Here is a 19,406-nt window from a genome sequence, read left to right on the forward strand (position 1 = left end):
TTAAAATGAGATAATGTATGTAAAAAAAAAAAATGAAGCACAAGCATAATGTAAGCACTCAAAGTAAGTGTTATTGGGAAAATTAGACCACTACACATAAAAGACTGAAATTAGAACACTCCCTAACACCATACAAAAAAATAGACTCAAAATGGATTAAAGACTTACATGAAAGGCTAGACACTATAAAACTCCTAGAGGAAAACACAGCTAGAACACTCTTTGACATAAATTGCAGCAAGATCTTTCTGGATCCACCTCCTAGAGTAACGAAAATAAAAACCAAAATAAACAAATGAGATCTAATTAAACCTAAAAGCCTTTGCACAGCAAAGGAAATCATAAACAAAACAAAAAGACAACCCTCAGAATGGAAGAAAATACTTACAAATGAAATAACTGACAAGGAATTAATCTTAAAATATACAAACAGCTCATGTAGCTCCATATCAAAAAAACCCAAACAAGCCAACCAAAAAATTGACAGAAGATCTAAATAGACATTTCTCCAAAGAAGAAATACAGATAGCCAAAAAGCACATGAAAAGATGTTCAATATCACTAATTACTAGAGAAATACACGTTAAAACTGAAATGAGGTATCACTTCACACTGGTCACACTGGCCATTATCAAAAAAACCCTATAAACAATAAATGTTGGAGAGGGTGTGGAGAAAAGGGAAGCCTCTTCCACTGTTGGTGGGAACATAAACTGGTATAGCCACTATGGAGAACAGCATGGAGGTTCCTCAAAAAACTAAAAACAGAGCTAACATATGACCCAGCAATCCCACTCCTAGGCATATACTTGGGAAAAAATGATAATGCAAAAAGATACAAACATCTCAGTGCTAACTGCAGCACTATTTACAATAGCCAGGACATGGAAGCAACCTCTGTTGTCCATCAACAGAGGAACAGATAGATATACATGGTACATGTATACAATGGAGTATTACTCAGTCATAAAAAAGAACAAAATAGTGCCATTTACAGCAACCTGGATGGGCCTACAGATTGTCATAATGAGTGAAGTAAGTCAGACACATGAAGACAAGTATCGTATGATATCACTTATATGCAGAATCTTAAAAAAAAAATGGTACAAATGAACTTATTTACAAAACAGAAGTAGAGTCACAAATGTAGAAAACAAACTTATGGTTACCAGGGAGTAAGGGGGGAAGAATAAATTGGGAGATTGGGATTGACAAATACACACTACTATACATAAAATAGATTAACTAATAAGAACCTACTGTATAGCACAGGGAACTCTACTCAGGACTCCACAATGGCTTATATGGAAAAAGAATCTAAAAAGAGAGTAGATATATGTGTAACTGATTCACTTTGCTGTATACTTGAAACTAATACCAACATTGTAAATGAACTATATTGCAATTTAAAAAAACAGAAAACACCAACTTTTTTTTTCCCCAGAAGTTGTATCATTTTATATCTTCATCAGCAATGCATGAGAGATCCAGTTGCTCCACATCTCTGGTATTTTTGGCATTTTTTTTATGTTAGCCATTCTAACAGGTATGTAGTAGCATCTCACTGTAGCATTAATTTGCATTACCCTAATGGCTAATTTCATTCCAATCCCAAAGAAGGTCAATGCCAAAGAATGTTCAAACTACCACACAATTGTGCTCATTTCACATGCAACCAAAGTTATGCTCAAAATTCTTTAAGCTAGGTTTTAGCAGTACATGAACTGAGAACTTGAAGATGTACAAGTGGGGTTTAGAAAAGATAGAGGAACCAGAGATCAAATCGCCAACATCTGCTGGATCACAGAGAAAGCAAAAGAATTCCAGAAAAACATCTATTCTGCTTCACTGACTATGAGAAAGCCTTTGACTATGTGGATCACAACAAACCGTGGAAAATTCTTCAAGAGATGGAAATACCAGACCACCTCATCTGGCTCCTGAGAAAACTGTACAGGTCAAGAAGTAACAGTTAGAACCAAACATGGAACAACAAACTGGTTCAGAATTGGAAAAGCAGTACAACAAGGCTGTATAGTGTCACGCTGGTTATTTAACGTCTATGCAGAGTACATCATGCAAAACACTGGGCTAGATGAATCACAAGCTGGAATCAAGACTGTTGGGAGAAATACCAATAACTTCAGATATGCAGACGATGCCACTCTAATGGCAGAAAGTAAAGAGGAACTAAAGAGCTTTTTGATAAGAGTGAAAGAGGAGAATGAAAAAACTGGCTTGAAACTCAACATTCAAAAAACTAAGATCACAGTATCTGGTTCCATCACTTCATGGCAAATGGAAGGGGGAAAAGTGGAAGCGATGACAGATTTTATTTTCTTGGGCAAACTGACTGCAGCCATGAAATTAAAAGATGCTTGCTCCTTGGAAGAAAACCTATGACAAACCTAGACAGCATATTAAAAAGTAAGCCATCACTTTGCCAACAAAGGTCCATCTAGTCAAAGTTATGGTTTTTCCAGTGGTCACGTATGGATGTGAGAGTTAGACCATAAAGAAGACTGAGACCTGAAGAACTGATGCTTTTGAACTATAGTGCTGGAAAGGGCTCTTGAAATTCCCATGGACTGCAAGTAGATCAAACCAGTCAATCCTAAAGGAAATCAGTCCTGACTATTCACTGGAAGGACTGATGCTAAAGCTGAAACTCCAGTACTTTGGCAATCTGATATGAGGAGTTGAATCACTGGTAAAGACCCTGATGCTGGGAAAGACTGAAGGCAAAAGAAGTAGGGGGTGGGAGAGGATGAGATCGTTGGATAGCATCACTGATTCAATGGACATCAACGTGAGCAAACCCCAGAAGGTAGTGAAGGAAAGCAAAGCCTGGCATGTTGCAGTCCATGGGGTCGCAGAGAGTTGGAGACAATTTATAGACTCAACAACAATAATGGCTAATTATATGGAAGATCTTATCATGTTCTAATTGGCTCTCCTTATGATGGAGATGACTTCATCAAGACTTCTCTTTGATGAAGATTTCTGCCCTTTTCTAACTGAATTGTTAAACATTATTGTTAGAATTACTGTTCAGCTTACAAAGTCCTTTATTTATTCTACACACAAGTCTTCTGACAGATAGGTGATTTGAAAATATTTTCTTCCAGTCTATGGCTTATCATCTTTCAACAGGGTCATTCAAGAGCAAAAATTTTTCACTTTGATGAAATCCAGTTTATCAACTTTTTTTCTATGAACTATTCTTTCAGTGTCATGCTTAAGAACTCTTCACCTAAATGCAGGTTATGAAGTTTTTCTCATATGTTCTCCTAAAACTTTTACAGTTTTATATTTTCCATTTTGGTCTATCATCCAATGTGAGTTAGTCCATTGTATAAGGAAGGAGATTTAAGTCAAGGTTTTGGTTTTGTTTTGTTCTGCCTCTATATGCCCAACTACTCCACCTATCCATTTGCTGACAAGAGCATGTTTCTTTCACTTAATTCCTTTAGCATCTTTGCCAAAAATCAGTTGGCCCTTACTTGACTAAACCTACTGATACATCTCAACTCTCTGTCCTGCTCCCTTTATCTATGATCTGTGTCTATCCTTGGCCAGGACCACTCCATCTTGATTACTGTAGCTGTAAGTAAGCCTTAAAATTAGGTAACATGATTCCTCTAACTTTATTCTTATTTTGTATTCCCTTAAAAATTTTAAAATCATCTTCTCTAGAAAACATCCTGCTAGGACTTTTCAAGAATTAAATACATAGATCAATCCGTGTTGAACAGACATTTTAAATATGTGAGTCTTCCAATCCATGAACATGTCATGCCTGGCCCTTTACTTAAGTCTTCTTTGCTTTTGTTCATTAGCATTTTTGTGGTTTTCAGTACATGGAAATTGTTCTGTTCTGTTGTATTTATACCAAATGTTTCGTTTTTGAGCAACTGTAAATGGTATATGTTTTAAAATTTGGGTTCCAACTGTTCACTGCGAATATACGGCAATATGATTGTGTGTACATCTGTGTGTGTATGTGACAGAAAGAGAGAGTGAGATTCTGTATTTTGACCTGATATCCTACAACTGCAAACTTAAATTTTCAGAACTATCTTTTGTATTCTCTAGTGTTTGTAGATTCCTTGGGATTTGTTATGTAGCCAATCATATTGTTTGCAAATGTGAACAGCTTTATTTCTTCACTCTAACCCATATGTCTCTTCTTTCCTTTTCTTGCCTTAAGTCTTCTAGTACTAAGTTGAACTGACTTGTTGAGAGCAAACATCCTTACCTTATTCCCCAAAGCAGACTTTTATCACTAAGTATGACGTTTGCTATATATTTTTATAAATGCCCTTTATCAGAGTGAGATATCTTATATTCCTAGTTTGCTAAGAGTTTTTAATCATGAAAGTGCTGAATCTTCTCAAATGCTTTTAAATCCTTGCTGATGGCTCCAACATCTGTGTCATTTCAAAGTTAGCTTCTGCTGATTGTCCCTTCTTACTAGAGTTGCATTTTTCCTGATTTCTTCATATGACAAGTAATTTGGAGCTGTAAGATGGACATTTTAATTAAGTAGGAATTATGACACTCTAATTTCTACTTAAATCTTTTATTTTAGTCAACCTGTTCACATTGAGAATGTGATCCTAGGCTCACTTTTGCGGTGGTGGGGGTTGTTCAGTTGCTCAGTCCAATTCTTTGCGACCCCTTTGGTGGACTTTTGTGGACTGTGATTGAAATGTCAATTTAGTTTATAAAGTCTCTGCAGTACTCCTTGGTTTTCCCTATTTGCCTGTTACCTAGATGACAGAACTCCACCTCCCATTATCCTTAGGATGGGCTTGAGTGGGGAGAAGCGGTGCCTCATTTCAGCAGGGCAGTCATAGAAAATAGGGTAATAAGCAGGGGAGTGGAGAGTTGCGAAAGTTAACGTACAACCCACAGGCTGGCTGGGGAGGGTAGCACCTTATTACTGCAGGGGGAGTGGAAATTAAGAGCTCTAACCACAGGCTTCTCTGTGGAGAAATGCTTCTTCCTTTCTTCAGAGCACGGGGGAAAGCTGAGTTTTGCCTCAGAACTCTGAAGGGTAAGGGCACCACCTTATTAATGTTGTATAGTTGTAAAGGCCAGACTCTCACCCACAGGCTCTGCTGAAGAGAGTTGCCACCTTGAAACTTCTGGTGGGGCGGAAATTAGTCTTCCCTACAGGCTCTGCTGAGGAAGGGCACTACCTCATTACTGGAGCAGAAAAGGGCAGAAGTCAGAGTCTGAGCCACAGGCTGCACTGAAGGGGGACATCTCCCTGTTACTGCAGGTAGGGGAAGGGTGTTTATGAGACAAAGCTCTGATTGTTGATACCTCTGCTATAATGCCTGTTGGAATGGGAAGGGCTACAGATTTTATTGTGATGTTCTCCTACAGAACAGACAGAATAGGACGTTTCTATCTTGCTGGGCCATCCTCTGGCTAGAGAGAACAGGCTTTCCTTGGTATTATTATTTTGTCTGCACTCATTAGCATTTTCAGGTTGTAGTCTTCTCTACAGCCCAGGCCAGGATTTATGGAAGGCAAGAAAAAAAGACAACCAGGGAACTCTCTCAATCCATGAATTTCAATGTCCCTAATCATCCACCTTCTGTTTCCTAACTGAGAGTGTTCTGATAGGGCATTTTATGAGTTTCGTCCAGAATTTTTGTTGTGATTAGTAGGAAGAGTAAACTAGAATGCGTTTACTTCATCTTGTTCAGAACCCAAACCTGTCACTTAGTTTTAGTCTACATTTTTGTGTTCCATCACCCTCTACTCTCTAAGTTTCCAGAGGATACGAACTGAGGCTTTATTTATCTAGTAATTATTGGCCTGGCAAAAAGGATCATATCTGACATATCACTTAAGCTTAGTAGCTATAAGAAAGTGGTAATACAGCTTCTTGATCTTTACCCACTATTAGGTTCACAATGTATTAATAACTATGAAGTCTGTTCATTCAATTAATAAAAATCTGTTTTATGAAAGGTTCTGGGGATACAGCAATTGAGTAAGACAGCTAAAATCCTTGATGTGATGGAACTTACATTCTACTGGCTGGAATAGGATGGAGAAAACTGCAGGCATATGAATACTGTATTCTCTTCAGATTGAACAAAACTCAAGTCTACTATATTCCAGTTAACATTAGGAACATACATTTGAAAATCTGCAAATATTCAGAAGTCTATAAATTTGCAATTGGCTAAGGACCATAATTTTTTATCTCGGTACAATGGAACTTTGTTGATTTAGCAAACTAATCACCAACTACTTACCACATAAAGTTGTTTCCATAGACTGGCCCATTCTTGGAGAGTTGCTGTAACCTCAGTCACAATAGAATCTTCAAGTGGAACCACAGTTTCATACTGCCTAGAACCAGAGTCACAACAAACAGCCACATTATCTTTGATAAACTACCAGAATACTGTCTACTGCCCTTTCCAACATGTGTAAATCAAATTTAAATTCATGCAAATATAAGGAGAGGTGCATCTAACTGAATACAGACTGTTGCAGTAATATGATAATATAAGTGAACTGATTTAATGAAAAAAAATTTAGGTTTTGTTATAAAAATCCTCAATATTACTTTTAGCAGTACTGTCATGAAAGATAGTTTTTAAATTTTTTCCTCTAAAGGAAGACTACAGCATTGCCCAAGATTTGCTTAATTTTTAAAAACTATTTGTGTCCTTTACATGTATCAATAATGCAAATTAACTCATGCTCTGATGGAAATGGGTTGGGTGGGGGAGACTCAGACACTGGGTTTTGAAGTTTTACAAGCTCTCCCTTATACTGATAGTATGTTTTCCTAGAAACCTGTTGAGCAGAAGAATCCTAATCCTGGTTACAGAAACACTGGGTTTTTTTCCAACTACCTTGTAAGCAACATTCATTATGGCATCAATCCTCCTGCTAATTGCCAAGGATTTATCAGTGAGCAAAAACAGACAGAGTCTGTATCTTCAGAAAGCTCTTATTCTGCACAAAAAATTAGACAAGTAATCACAACAGACACCGACCATGATGAATCTAAGAAAGAAAACAAATTGCACAATCAGAGATTTTAGCTGGGGGACATGACTTAAAGACAGGATCAGTGAAGCCTTTTCTGAAGAAAGAGCAATGCCCCCAAAATGCAAAAAGGTCAGGATCAAAGAGTTTCTTAGGAAGGAGAGGTGTGGTGTCACCTGCAGAGGGAACGGTATACATGAAGTCACTGAGATAGATGAGAATTTCACATATCTAAGAACTTAAAGAAGGCTAGACTGACCTGGGCCAGCTCTCATAGGGACTCTTCAAATGATTCTTAAGATACCAGATCTTAACACAGGGAAAATGAATGAGAAGATCCTGAAAGGCTGTTCAAAGCAGAGGCATGACTTGAAAACATTTTTATAACATCTGTGCCAATTTTGAGGGTTAATGAAATATTTTCTGGGACCAAAGATTTTATATATTGATACACTGAGGTAGATGAAACCTATATTATGATTTCTTGGCCAAAGAGAATTATCATCCAGTTGGAAACAGCAAAGGAAAATTAATTTTAAAAATTAGCATTAAGTATCATTTCTCTACATAGCTAACAAACCCTCATTGTGTTCAAAGGTTACTTAGTATATTAATATTGAGCATCAATGAATACACATTACTTGATCTATGCTGTAAGGCCTTCTTTTTATTTTGTGTGATATATTCCAGCAGATTTAAAATAATCATCTTAGAATGTTGCCAGAGCACTGTCCATATTCATCAAATTTATAAAGTGAATTTTCAGTGCAAGGCTGAGACTCAAACTTGGCACTACAGAAATAGAGACATAGGATATGTGAGCTGTTTTAGCAAGATTAATGCAGAACTGCTGTACAGGATCAGATCAGTTCAGTTCAGTTCAGTTGCTCAGTCGTGTCCGACTCTTTGCGACCCTATGAATCGCAGCACACCAGGCCTCCCTGTCCATCACCAACTCCCGGAGTTCACTCAAACTCACATCCATTGAGTGGGTGATGCCACCCAGCCATCTCATCCTCTGTCGTCCCCTTTTCCTCCTGCCCCCAATCCCTCCCAACATCAGAGTCTTTTCCAATGAGTCAACTCTTCTCATGAGGTGTCCAAAGTACTGGAGTTTCAGCTTTAGCATCGTTCCTTCCAAAGAACACCCAGGACTCATCTCTTTTAGAACGGACTGGTTGGATCTCCTTGCAGTCCAAGGGACTCTCAGGAGTCTTCTCCAACACCACAGTTCAAAAGCATCAATTCTTTAGCGCTCAGCTTTCTTCACAGTCCAACTATCACATCCACACACGACTACTGGAAAACCATAGCCTTGACTAGATGGACCTTTGTTGGCAAAGTAATGTCTCTGCTTTTGAATACGCTATCTAGGTTGGTCATAACTTTTCTCCCAAGGAGTAAGCGTCTTTTAATTTCATGGCTGCAGTCATCATCTGCAGTGATTTTGGAGCCAAAAAAAAATAAAGTTTGACACTGTTTCCACTGTTTCCCCATCTATTTCCCATGAAGTGATGGGACCAGATGCCATGATCTTCGTTTTCTGAATATTGAGCTCTAAGCCAACTTTTTCACTCTCCTCTTTCACTTTCATCAACAGGCTTTTTAGCTCCTCTTCACTTTCTGCCATAAGGGTGGTGTCATCTGCACATCTGAGGTTATTGATATTTCTCCCAGCAATCTTGACTCCAGCTTGTGCTTCTTCCAGTCCAGCATTTCTCATGATGTACTCTGCATATAAGTTAAATAAGCAAGGTGACAATATATACCCTTGACGTACTCCTTTTCCTATGTGGAACCAGTCTGTTGTTCCATGTCCAGTTCTAACTGTTGCTTCCTGACCTGCATACAGATTTCTCAAGAGGCAGGTTAGGTGGTCTGGTATTCCCATCTCTTTCAGAATTCTCCACAGTTTATTGTGATCCATGCAGTCAAAGGCTTTGGCATAGTCAATAAAGCAGAAATAGATGTTTTTCTGGAACTCTCTTGCGTTTTCCATGATCCAGCAGATGTTGGCAATTTGATATCTGGTTCCTCGGCCTTTTCTAAATCCAGCTTGAACATCTGGAAGTTCACGGTTCACGTACTGCTGAAGCCTGGCTTGGAGAATTTTGAGCATTACTTTAATAGCGTGTGAGATGAGTGCAACTGTGCAGTAGTCTGAGCATTCTTTGGCATTGCCTTTCTTTGGGATTGGAATGAAAACTGACCTTTTCCAGTCCTGTGGCCACTGCTGAGTCTTCCAACTTTGCTGGCCTGTTGAGTGCAGCACTTTCACAGCATCATCTTTCAGGATTTAAAACAGCTCAACTGGAATTCCATCACCTCCACTAGCTTTGTTCATAGTGATTCTTTCTAAGGCCCACTTGACTTCCCATTCCAGGATGTCTGGCTCTAGGTGAGTGATCATACCACTGTGATTATCTTGGTCATGAAGATCTTTCCTGTACAGTTCTTCTGTGTATTCTTGCCACCTCTTCTTAATATCTTCTGCTTCTGTTATAAACTGGAATAAAATTTCTGGAATGTTCCATCTACTAGGTCTTCAGCTACTGTAATCATTGACTTTTATGGGAAACTTACATTGTTCCTATTTTAAAGTTCTAACCTTTGGACTTACCTCAAATTATACAAATCCAAGTCTATACTAACACCAACATATTTTTCCTTGGCTATAATATAAAATCAATATCGTGAAAATCCTTAAAATTCAGATAAAGGGTTATTTAAACACACACTGTTCCACAGACCAAGTGGAATGTAGTCATAAGACTAAGAAAAATAACCAAAAAAAGTGAAATAGTAAGTGGATTTCCAAGAAAATTCTGCATTCATGCAGAATAAAGAGTTTGTTAAAAATGAAAATTGGTAATAATAAGATATACATATATATGTTCAGTTCAGTTCAGTTCAGTCGCTCAGTCATGTCCAACTCTTTGTGACCCCATGAATCACAGCACGCCAGGCCTCCCTGTCCATCACCACATCCCGGAGTTCACTCAGACTCACGTCCATCGAGTCGGTGATGCCATCCAGCCATCTCATCCTCTGTCGTCCCCTTCTCCTCCTGCCCCCAATCCCTCCCAGCATCAGAGTCTTTTCCAATGAGTCAACTCTTCGCATGAGGTGGCCAAAGTACTGGAGTTTCAGCTTTAGCATCATTCCTTCCAAAGAAATCCCAGGGTTGATCTCCTTCAGAATGGACTGGTTGGATCTCCTTGCAGTCCAAGGGACTCTCAAGAGTCTTCTCCAACACCACAGTTCAAAAGCATCAATTCTTCAGTGCTCAGTCTTCTTCACAGTCCAACTCTCACATCCATACATGACCACAGGAAAAACCATAGCCTTGACTAGACAGACCTTTGTCGGCAAAGTAATGTCTCTGCTTTTGAATATGCTATCTACGTTAATCATAACTTTTCTTCCAAGGAGTAAGCATCTTTTAATTTCATGGCTACAGTCAGCGTGTATAATGTGCAGAAATGTAGCTGAGAGTGTGAACTTCAGAGTTACATAACTTGGCCTCAATTCCTAGTTTCCTTTCTTCCTTGCCATGCTACTTTGGCAAAGGCACTTGAACTCTCAAAGCCCTGCCCACCTCATCTAAAATAATGGACAATCCCATTTTCTAGTGTGGAAAACCTAAGCATGATATAACAGCTAGAATCAAGATTGCTAGGAGAAATATCAATAACCTCAGATATGCAGATGACACCACCCTTCTGGCAGAAAGCAAAAAGGAACTAAAGAGCCTCTTGATAAAAAGTGAAAGAGGAGAGTGAAAAAGCTGGCTTAAAACTCAACATTCAAAGAACGAGGATCATGGCATCCGGTCTCATCACTTCACGGCAAATAAATGGAGAAACAATGGAAACAATGACAGACTTTACTTCCTTTGGCTCCAAAATCACTGCAGCCATGAAATTAACAGATGCTTGCTCCTTGGAAGAAAAGCTATGACCAACCTAGACAGCGTATTAAAAAGCAGAGATATTACTTTCCCGACAAAGGTCCGTCTAGTCAAAGCTATGGTTTTTCCAGTCGTCATGTGTGGATGTGAGAGTTGGACTATAAAGAAATCTGACTGCCGAAGAATTGATGCTTTTGAATAGTGGTGCTGGAGAAGACTCTTGAGAATCCCTTGGACTGCAAGGAGATCCAACCAGTCAATCCTAAAGGAAACCAATCCTGAATATTCATTGAAAAGACTGATGCTGAAGCAGAAACTCCAATACTTTGGCCACCTGATGCGAAGAGCTAACTCACTGGAAAAGACCCTGATGCTGGGAAAGATTGACGGCAGGAGGAGAAGGGGACAACAGAGGATGAAATGGTTAGATGGCATCACTGACTTGATGGACATGAGTCTGAGCAGGTTCTGGGAGCTGATGATGGACAGGCAAGCCTGGCATGCTGCAGTCCATGAGATCACAAAGAGTCGGACATGACTGAGCAACTGAACTAAACACAGTCATCAAGACAGTATGGTACTGGCACAAAACAGAAATATAGACCGTGGAACAAGACAGAGAACCCAGAGGTAAACCCATGTACTTATGGGTACCTTATTTTTGACAAAGAAGGCAAGAATATACAATGGGGCAAATATAGCCTCTTCAATAAGTGGTGCTGAGAAAACTAGACAGCTACGTGTAAAAGAATGAAATTAGAACACTACCTAATGCTACACACGAAGATAAACTTTAAATGGATTAAAGACCCATGTGTAAGACCAGAAACTATTAAACTCTTAGAGGAAAACATAGGCAGAATACTCGATGACATGAATCAATATAAGATCTTCTATGACCCACCTCCTGGAGTAATGGAAATAAAAACAAAAATAAACAAGTGGGACCTAATTAAACTTAAAAGCTTTTGTACAGCAAAGGAAACTATAAACAAGGCAAAAAGACAACCCTCAGAATGGGAGAAAATAATAGCAAATGAAACAACTGACTTAAATTCAAATTCAGACTTAAATTGAAGAAAGTGGGGAAAACCACTAGACCATTCAGGTATGACCTAAATCATATCCCTTATGATTATACAGTGGAAGTGAGAAATAGATTTAAGGGACTAGATCTGACAGATAGAGTGCCTGATGAATTATGGACAGAGGTTCGTGACATCGTACAGGAGAAAGGGATCAAGACCATCCCCAAGAAAAAGAAATGCAAAAAGGCAAAATGGCTGTCTGAGGAGGCCTTACAAATAACTGTGAAAAGAAGAGAAGTGAAAAGCAAAGTAGAAAAGGGAAGATATAAGCATCTGAATGCAGAGTTCCAAAGAATATCAAGGAGAGATAAGAAAGCCTTCTTCAGCGACCAATGCAAAGAAACAGAGGAAAACAGTAGAATGAGAAAGACTAGAGATTGCTTCAAGAAAATACCAAGGGAACATTTCATGCAAAGATGGGCTCAATAAAGGTCAGAAATGGTATGGATCTCACAGAAGCAGAAGATATTAAGAAGAGGTGGCAAGAATACACAGAAGAACTGTATAAAAAAGATCTTCATGACCCGGATAATCACAATGGTGTGATCACTCACCTAGAGCCAGACATCCTGGACTGGGAAGTCAAGTGGGCCTTAGAAAGCATCACTACGAACAAAGCTAGTGGAGGTGGTGGAATTCCAGTGGAGCTATTTCAAATCCTGAAAGATGATGCTGTGAAAGTGCTGCACTCAACAGGCCAGCAAATTTGGAAAAATCAGCAGTGGCCACAGGACTGGAAAAGGTCAGTTTTCATTCCAATCCCAAAGAAAGGCAATGCCAAAGAATGCTCAAACTACCGCACAATTACACTCATCTCACACGCTAGTAATGCTCAAAATTCTCCAAGCCAGGCTTCAGCAGTACATGAACCATGAACTTCCAGATGTTCAAGCTGGTTTTAGAAAAGGCAGAGGAACCAGAGATCAAATTGCCAACATCCGCTGGATCATCGAAAAAGCAACAGAGTTCCAGCAAAACATCTATTTCTGCTTTATTGACTATGCCAAAGCCTTTGACTGCATGGATCACAATAAACTGTGGAAAATTCTGAAAGAGATGGGAATACCAGACCACCGGACCTGCCTCTTGAGAAACCTGTAAGCAGGTCAGGAAGCAACAGTTAGAACTGGACATGGAACAACAGATGGGTTCCAAATAGGAAAAGGAGTATGTCAAGGCTGTATATTGTCACCCTGCTTATTTAATTTCTATGCAGAGTACATCATGAGAAACACTGGGCTGGAAGAAGCACAAGCTGGGGTCAAGATTGCCAGGAGAAATATCAATAACCTCAGATGTGCAGATGACACCACCCTTATGGCAGAAAGTGAAGAGGAACTAAAGAGCCTCTTGATGAAAGTGAAAGAAGACAGTGAAAAGGCTGGTTTAAAACTCAACATAAAACTTAAAACTCAGAAAACTAAGATCATAGCATCCGGTCCCATCACTTCATGGGAAATAGATGGGGAAACAGTGAAAATAGTGTCAGACTTTATTTTGGGGGGCTCCAAAATCACTGCAGATGGTGATTGCAGCCATGAAATTAAAAGACACTTAGTCCTTGGAAGGAAAGTTATGACTAACCTAGACAACATATTGAAAAGCAGAGACATTACTTTGTCAGCAAAGGTCCGTCTAGTCAGGGCTACGGTTTTTCCAGTAGTCATGTATGGATGTGAGAGTTGGACTATAAAGAAAGCTGAGCACAGAAGAATTGATGCTTTTGAATTGTGGTGTTGGAGAAGACTCTTGGGAGTCCCTTGGACTGCAAGGAGATCCAACCAGTCCATCCTAAAGGAGATCAGTCCTGGGTGTTCACTGGAAGGACTGATGTTGAAGCTGAAACTCCAATACTTTGGCCACCTGATTCCAAGAGCTGACTCATTTGAAAAGAGTTGCTGTGAAAAGACTGAAGGCAGGAGGAGAAGGGGATGACAGAGGATGAAATGGCTGGATAGCCTCATCGACTCAATGGACATGGGTTTGGGTGAACTCCGGGAGCTGGTGATGGACGGGGAGGCCTGCTATGCTGTGGTTCATGGGGTCGCAAAGAGTCGGACATGACTGAGCAACTGAACCGAACTGAACTGAAACAATTGACAAAGAATTAATTTCAAAAATATACAAGCAGCTTATACAACTCAATACCAGAAAAGCAAATAACCCAATCAAAAAGTGGAAAAGGGACCTGAAGAGACATTTGTCCAAAGACATAAAGATGGCTAATAGGCACAGGAGAAGATGCTCAACATCACTCACTATTAGAGAAATGCAAATCAAAACTACAATGAGACACCACCTCACACCAGTCAGAATGGCCATCATCAAAAAGTCTACAAACAATAAATGCTGGAGAGGGTGTGAAGAAAAGGGAACACTCTTGTCTTGCTGGTGGGAATGCAAACTGATAAAGCCACAGTGGAAGACAGTATGGAGATTCCTTTAAAAGCTAGCAATAAAACCACCATATGTCCCAGCAATCCCACTGCTAGGCATATATCCTGAGGAAACCAAAACTGAAAAAGACACATGTACCCCAATGTTCACTGCAGCACTATTTACAATAGCTAGACCATGGAAGCAACCTAGATGTCCATCAACAGATGAATGCATAAAGAAGTTGTAGTACATATAAACAACAGAATACTACTCAGCCTTAAAAAGGAATGCATTTGAATCCATTCCAGTGAGATGGATGAACCTAGAGTTTGAACCTACAGAGTGAAGCAAGTCAGAAAGAGAAATATAAGTACAGTATACTGATGCATATATATGGACTCTAAAAAGATGGCACTGATTATTTTTAGGGCAGCAATGGAGAAACAAACATATAGATCAGACCTATGGACATGGGGGGAGGAGAGGAGGGAGAAGGGGAGATGTATGGAGCATGTAACATAGAAATTTACAATACCATATGTAAAATAGATAGCCAATGGGAATTTGCTATGTGACTCAGGGAACTCAAACGGGGCTCTGTAACAGGCTGAAGAGTGGGATGGGGAGGGAGATGGAAGGGAGGCTCAGGAGGGAGGGGCCTTGGGTGTACCTATGGCTGATTCTTGTTGATGTATGACAGAAAACCACAAAATTCTGTAAAGCAGTTGTCCTTCCATTAAAAAATTAAAAAACAAAACAAAACATGATTTTAGCAATCTCTAGGGCTAAACAGATTGGAGCCTAAACCCCTCCTTCCCTCAGCCAGAGGTCAGGATCTGCCAAAAGCCCAAGGTCACTCTGGGGAAGGAGACCCAACACGATATTGCACATGGGGGCCTTGGAAGCAGATAGAGGCAACAATGCAAACACTAGACAGATGTGTTCAGAGGGAGAAAAGGAAGGGAAAACAACATCTCCCACTTCTGAAACCCAAAATTCTAAGATATGTAAAGACGTCCCCCCCCCCAAAAAAAAAGATGTCCAAAGGCTTAAAATAAAACAAAAATTCTTCTCAGGATTTTATAAATCTGATAAACATTTTTAAATATTTGCAATGCTTAGTGACATGAGTAACTTCCATTTAAAAAAAAAACAAAAGTATGAAATAAAAGCAAACATAAATAAACCAAGAGTCAACAGATATGCAAAACAACCAAGCAAGAATTTTGCAAATGAAAAACAGTCAAAATATCCATCTATGGCCAAGTGGAATACTGAAATTATAAATAGATAATGGAATACTAGTCAATCTTTAAAAGGAATGAAATTTTCATAGATGCTACAATGTGGATGAGGTTTGAAAACACTAAGCCAAGTGAAATAAAACAGACACAAAAGAACAAATATTGAATGATTCCACTTATATACAGACAGATAGCAAAAGAAAGGTTACCAGGGGCTGAGGGAAAGGAGGAATAGAGGGTTACTGTTTAAAGGGCACAGACTTTCTGTTTGGGATGAGGGAAAAGTTCTGGAGTTGAATACTGATGAAGGTCTGGACAGCACTGTGAATGTACTTAATGCCATCAGACTGTACACTTTAAAATGGTCAAAATGCTAAATTTTACACACAGTTCACCAAGATTTTTTTAAATGATAAAAAGTACCAGAAGTAGGGGGAAAAAAAAAAAACCTCAGCACAAAGGATACATGCCAGTTAGAAGTCAAAAGAAAGTCAGCAGCAAGATATATATGAGTACTTAAGAGATATGGGGATGAGGCAGAAGAACTCCAACATTCTCCTAACATAAATCCCAGAAGAAAAGCGTGGTAATGTTAGAGAAAATTGGGATTTCCTTTTCCTTAGCTGTCCTGCATTGTAACTCTCCTTCTGTGCTGGAGAAAAACCCTAACATAGAGCTGCCTTCCAGTATACAAGTGGAAAATGATGGACACTTGATTTCTCAGACTCCTTATGATTATAGCACAGGCTCAGGGCCTGAGCTCCAGCCACCCCAGACTTAGAAAAGAAAACCAATTATCCAAAGCAGCAGAGATTACAAAGAAATCAACTTGTTGGCATGTACATTCAGTTTCCAGAGGCAGACATTTCTATAGGAGCATCCAGTTTTGAGTTGGTAAGGCAAGGGCAAGAGGCAGAATTAATTAAATACAGAAGATTTGAGAAAAGACCTAAAGAAAGTAACAAGGTTAACCAGGCACAGTGTTCAAGCACAGGAAACATCATGAGCAAAACCCTTAAGGCAGGAACATATCTGACATGTTTGATTAAAAGGAAAGAAGCCAAAATAACTGAAGTCAACTGAGAAAAAGGGACAGCAGATGAGGTCACAGGGGTGACAAGAAGCCACATCATAAAACTTTGTAAGGCTTTGTAAGAACTCTGGTCTTTGCTCTGAGTGAAATGGGAGTCATTGAAAGGTTTTAAGCACAAGAGTAGCATGATCTCACTTATATTTTTAAAAACTGCTTTGGCAGCTGTATTGAGAATAAACTGTAGGAGGCCATGAATACAAGTGGGGAGAGCAGTTAGAAGGCATTGCAGTAACACAGGCAGTAAAGCGTAATCACAGAAAGTCCCCACTTCTCCTTCCATGTCAAGTTGCGACAAGTTAGGACATAGCTTGCCTTTTTCTAAGCTGTCTAATGCTGTATAAAGCACAACTCTATTCCATGGTCCTTGAGATGATCACATCCTTTTGTACTATTCCTGGACAACTGACTCTCAATAACTCTCCCAATATTTCTTTGAAAGTGAAAATGTTAGTCGCTCAGTCGTGTCTGACTCTTTGCAACCCCATGGACTATAGCCCACCAGGCTCCTCTGTCCATAGGATTATCCTGGTAAGGATACTGAAGTGGGTTGCCATGCCCTTCCTCAGGGGATCTTCCTGACCCAGGGACTGAACCTGGGTCTTCCACACTGCAAGCAGATTTTTTGCCATTTGAGCTGGATGCCATTACAGATTCCCTTCCTATTCTTTCTCTCTCATCTATTACCTCAAGGCCACAGATCCCCAACCATGTGTGGTAATGGTAATAACAAGGTTGCCAGAATACATACAACAGAAATCTATATGATTATAAGCAAAGTCTAACACTGTCTTCTAGCTCTGTCCTAGGGGGTAAAGTCTGAAGCTAGGTTGAGAGAAGTTTGATAAATAGACCAACAATGAGATCGTATCTGACTCTTTGTTACCCCATGGACTGCAGTTCACCAGGCTCCTTTCTCCACGGAGTTCTCCAGGCAAGAATACTGGAATGGGTTGCCATTCCCTTCTCCAGGGGATCTTCCTGACCCAGGGATTGAACAAGGGTCTCCTGCACAGCAGGCAAATTCTTTACCATCTGAGCTACAAAGGAAGTTCCAATGAGGTCAAGAGAAAATTTTTTTTTTTAAAGTACCAAAAGATAACTTGGCCTGCATGATCAAAAAGCAAAAGACCTTCTGAGTACTGCTGACCCACTGTTTCTCCTTTAAACTGTATTCCCAAGTAAGAGTTTTGTATGCTAGCGCATACAAGGAATGAATGGATAGATGAGACAATTTGACATACTCCATACTATCTATGGAAACACTGACAGATTTTATTTTCTTGGGCTCTAAAATCACAGCGACTGCAGTCATGAAATTAAAAGATGCCTTGCTCCTTGGAAGGAAACCTATGACAAACCTATACAGTGTATTTTTTAATATGCTTTTTAGCACAGACATCACTTTGCTGATAAAGGTCCATATAGTCAAAGCTATGGTTTTTCCAGGAGTAATGTACAGATGTGAGAGTTGGACCATAAAAAAAGGCTGAGTGCTAAAGAATTGATTCTTTCGAACTGTGGTCTGGAGAAGACTCTTGAGGGTCCCTTGGACTGCGAGGAGATCAAACAAGTCAAACCTAAAGGAAACTAACCCTGAACAGTCATTGGAAGGACTGATGCTGAAGTTGAAGCTCCAATACTTTGGCTGCCTGATACAAAGTGCCAACTCACTGGAAAAGACCCTGATGCTGGGTAAGATTAAGGGTAGGAGGAGAATGGGGCAACAGAGAATGAGATGGTTGGATAGGATCATCGACACAATGGATGTGAGTTTAGGCAAACTCCAAGATACAGTGGAGGACAGGGAAGCCTGGCCTGTTGCAGTCCATGGCGTCACAAACAGTCAGACACAACTTAGCAACTGAAAAACAACATAATATAGAATTGGAAGGATAATCTCTAGTCAGGCAATCAGGGCTACCAAAAGCTGAATGTTTACTGATGCTTTGTGTAAGAGTTCAAAGCAGTTTTCTCTTTCATCTTCAGTGCTCAAATAGCCAAAAACCAAACTCTAGTTTTGATCCTGATCATTTCTGAATTACAAGGTCACTTGGATTTATGGCCTTTTATCTATATTAAGACAAAAAAGCAGGTTACTGACTTGGACAAAAATGGTAGAGATAATAGAGACACTGCATAACACAAAAGACCTTAAGTTTTGCTCCTACTAAACCTCCTTTTGCAGCAGAAAAAGGCCTTTCTTCTCTACTGTGATGAGGATGTTCTTACCTTGCTTGAAGACTTTCAGACTGGCTCACTCAAATGAGTAATCTTGCAGAGCAACCCAATTTACAAAAATGTCTTATACCAACTATCCCCAATGTCCCATGAATTTGATCTACTTCCTTTCCTAGCCATTCCAAGATGAATGTGGTATAAGGTCCAAGAGCTGCTCTTGAGATCAGCTCCATGGAGTTTTACTCAAGACTGATCGGGTACTGAACCAAGCAGGACCCTATAGGGCCTTCCCAGAACAGAATGCTGCCCTGAACTCCACAATGTCCTCTGCCTGACTCTTGTAGACAAGAGTCCTTTAGCCTCCTAAAGAAAGTGAAGTCACTCAGTCGTGTCCAACTCTTTGCGACCCCATGGACTGTAGCCCACCATGTTCCTCCGTCCATGGGATTCTCCAGGCAAGAATACTGGAGTGGATTGCCATTTCCTTCTCC

At 39.7% G+C, this 19,406-nt stretch overlaps 1 protein-coding gene across 8 annotated transcripts in view; it reads right to left on the reverse strand.

The window, feature by feature from the left end:
- DOCK3 (dedicator of cytokinesis 3) overlaps positions 1 to 19,406 on the reverse strand; it is a 292,652-nt gene that overhangs the window by 225,877 nt on the left and 47,369 nt on the right. For all 8 annotated transcript variants that reach the window (XM_042236152.2, XM_042236151.2, XM_042236154.2 and 5 more), the window contains one exon: positions 6,279 to 6,375. In XM_042236152.2, the coding sequence (XP_042092086.1) occupies positions 6,279 to 6,375 (97 nt within the window). Of the gene's footprint in view, positions 1 to 6,278; positions 6,376 to 19,406 lie in introns of those variants that run through there.

The sequence above is a fragment of the Ovis aries genome, chromosome 19 (assembly GCF_016772045.2).
Source record: "Ovis aries strain OAR_USU_Benz2616 breed Rambouillet chromosome 19, ARS-UI_Ramb_v3.0, whole genome shotgun sequence".
Lineage (NCBI taxonomy): Eukaryota > Metazoa > Chordata > Mammalia > Artiodactyla > Bovidae > Ovis > Ovis aries.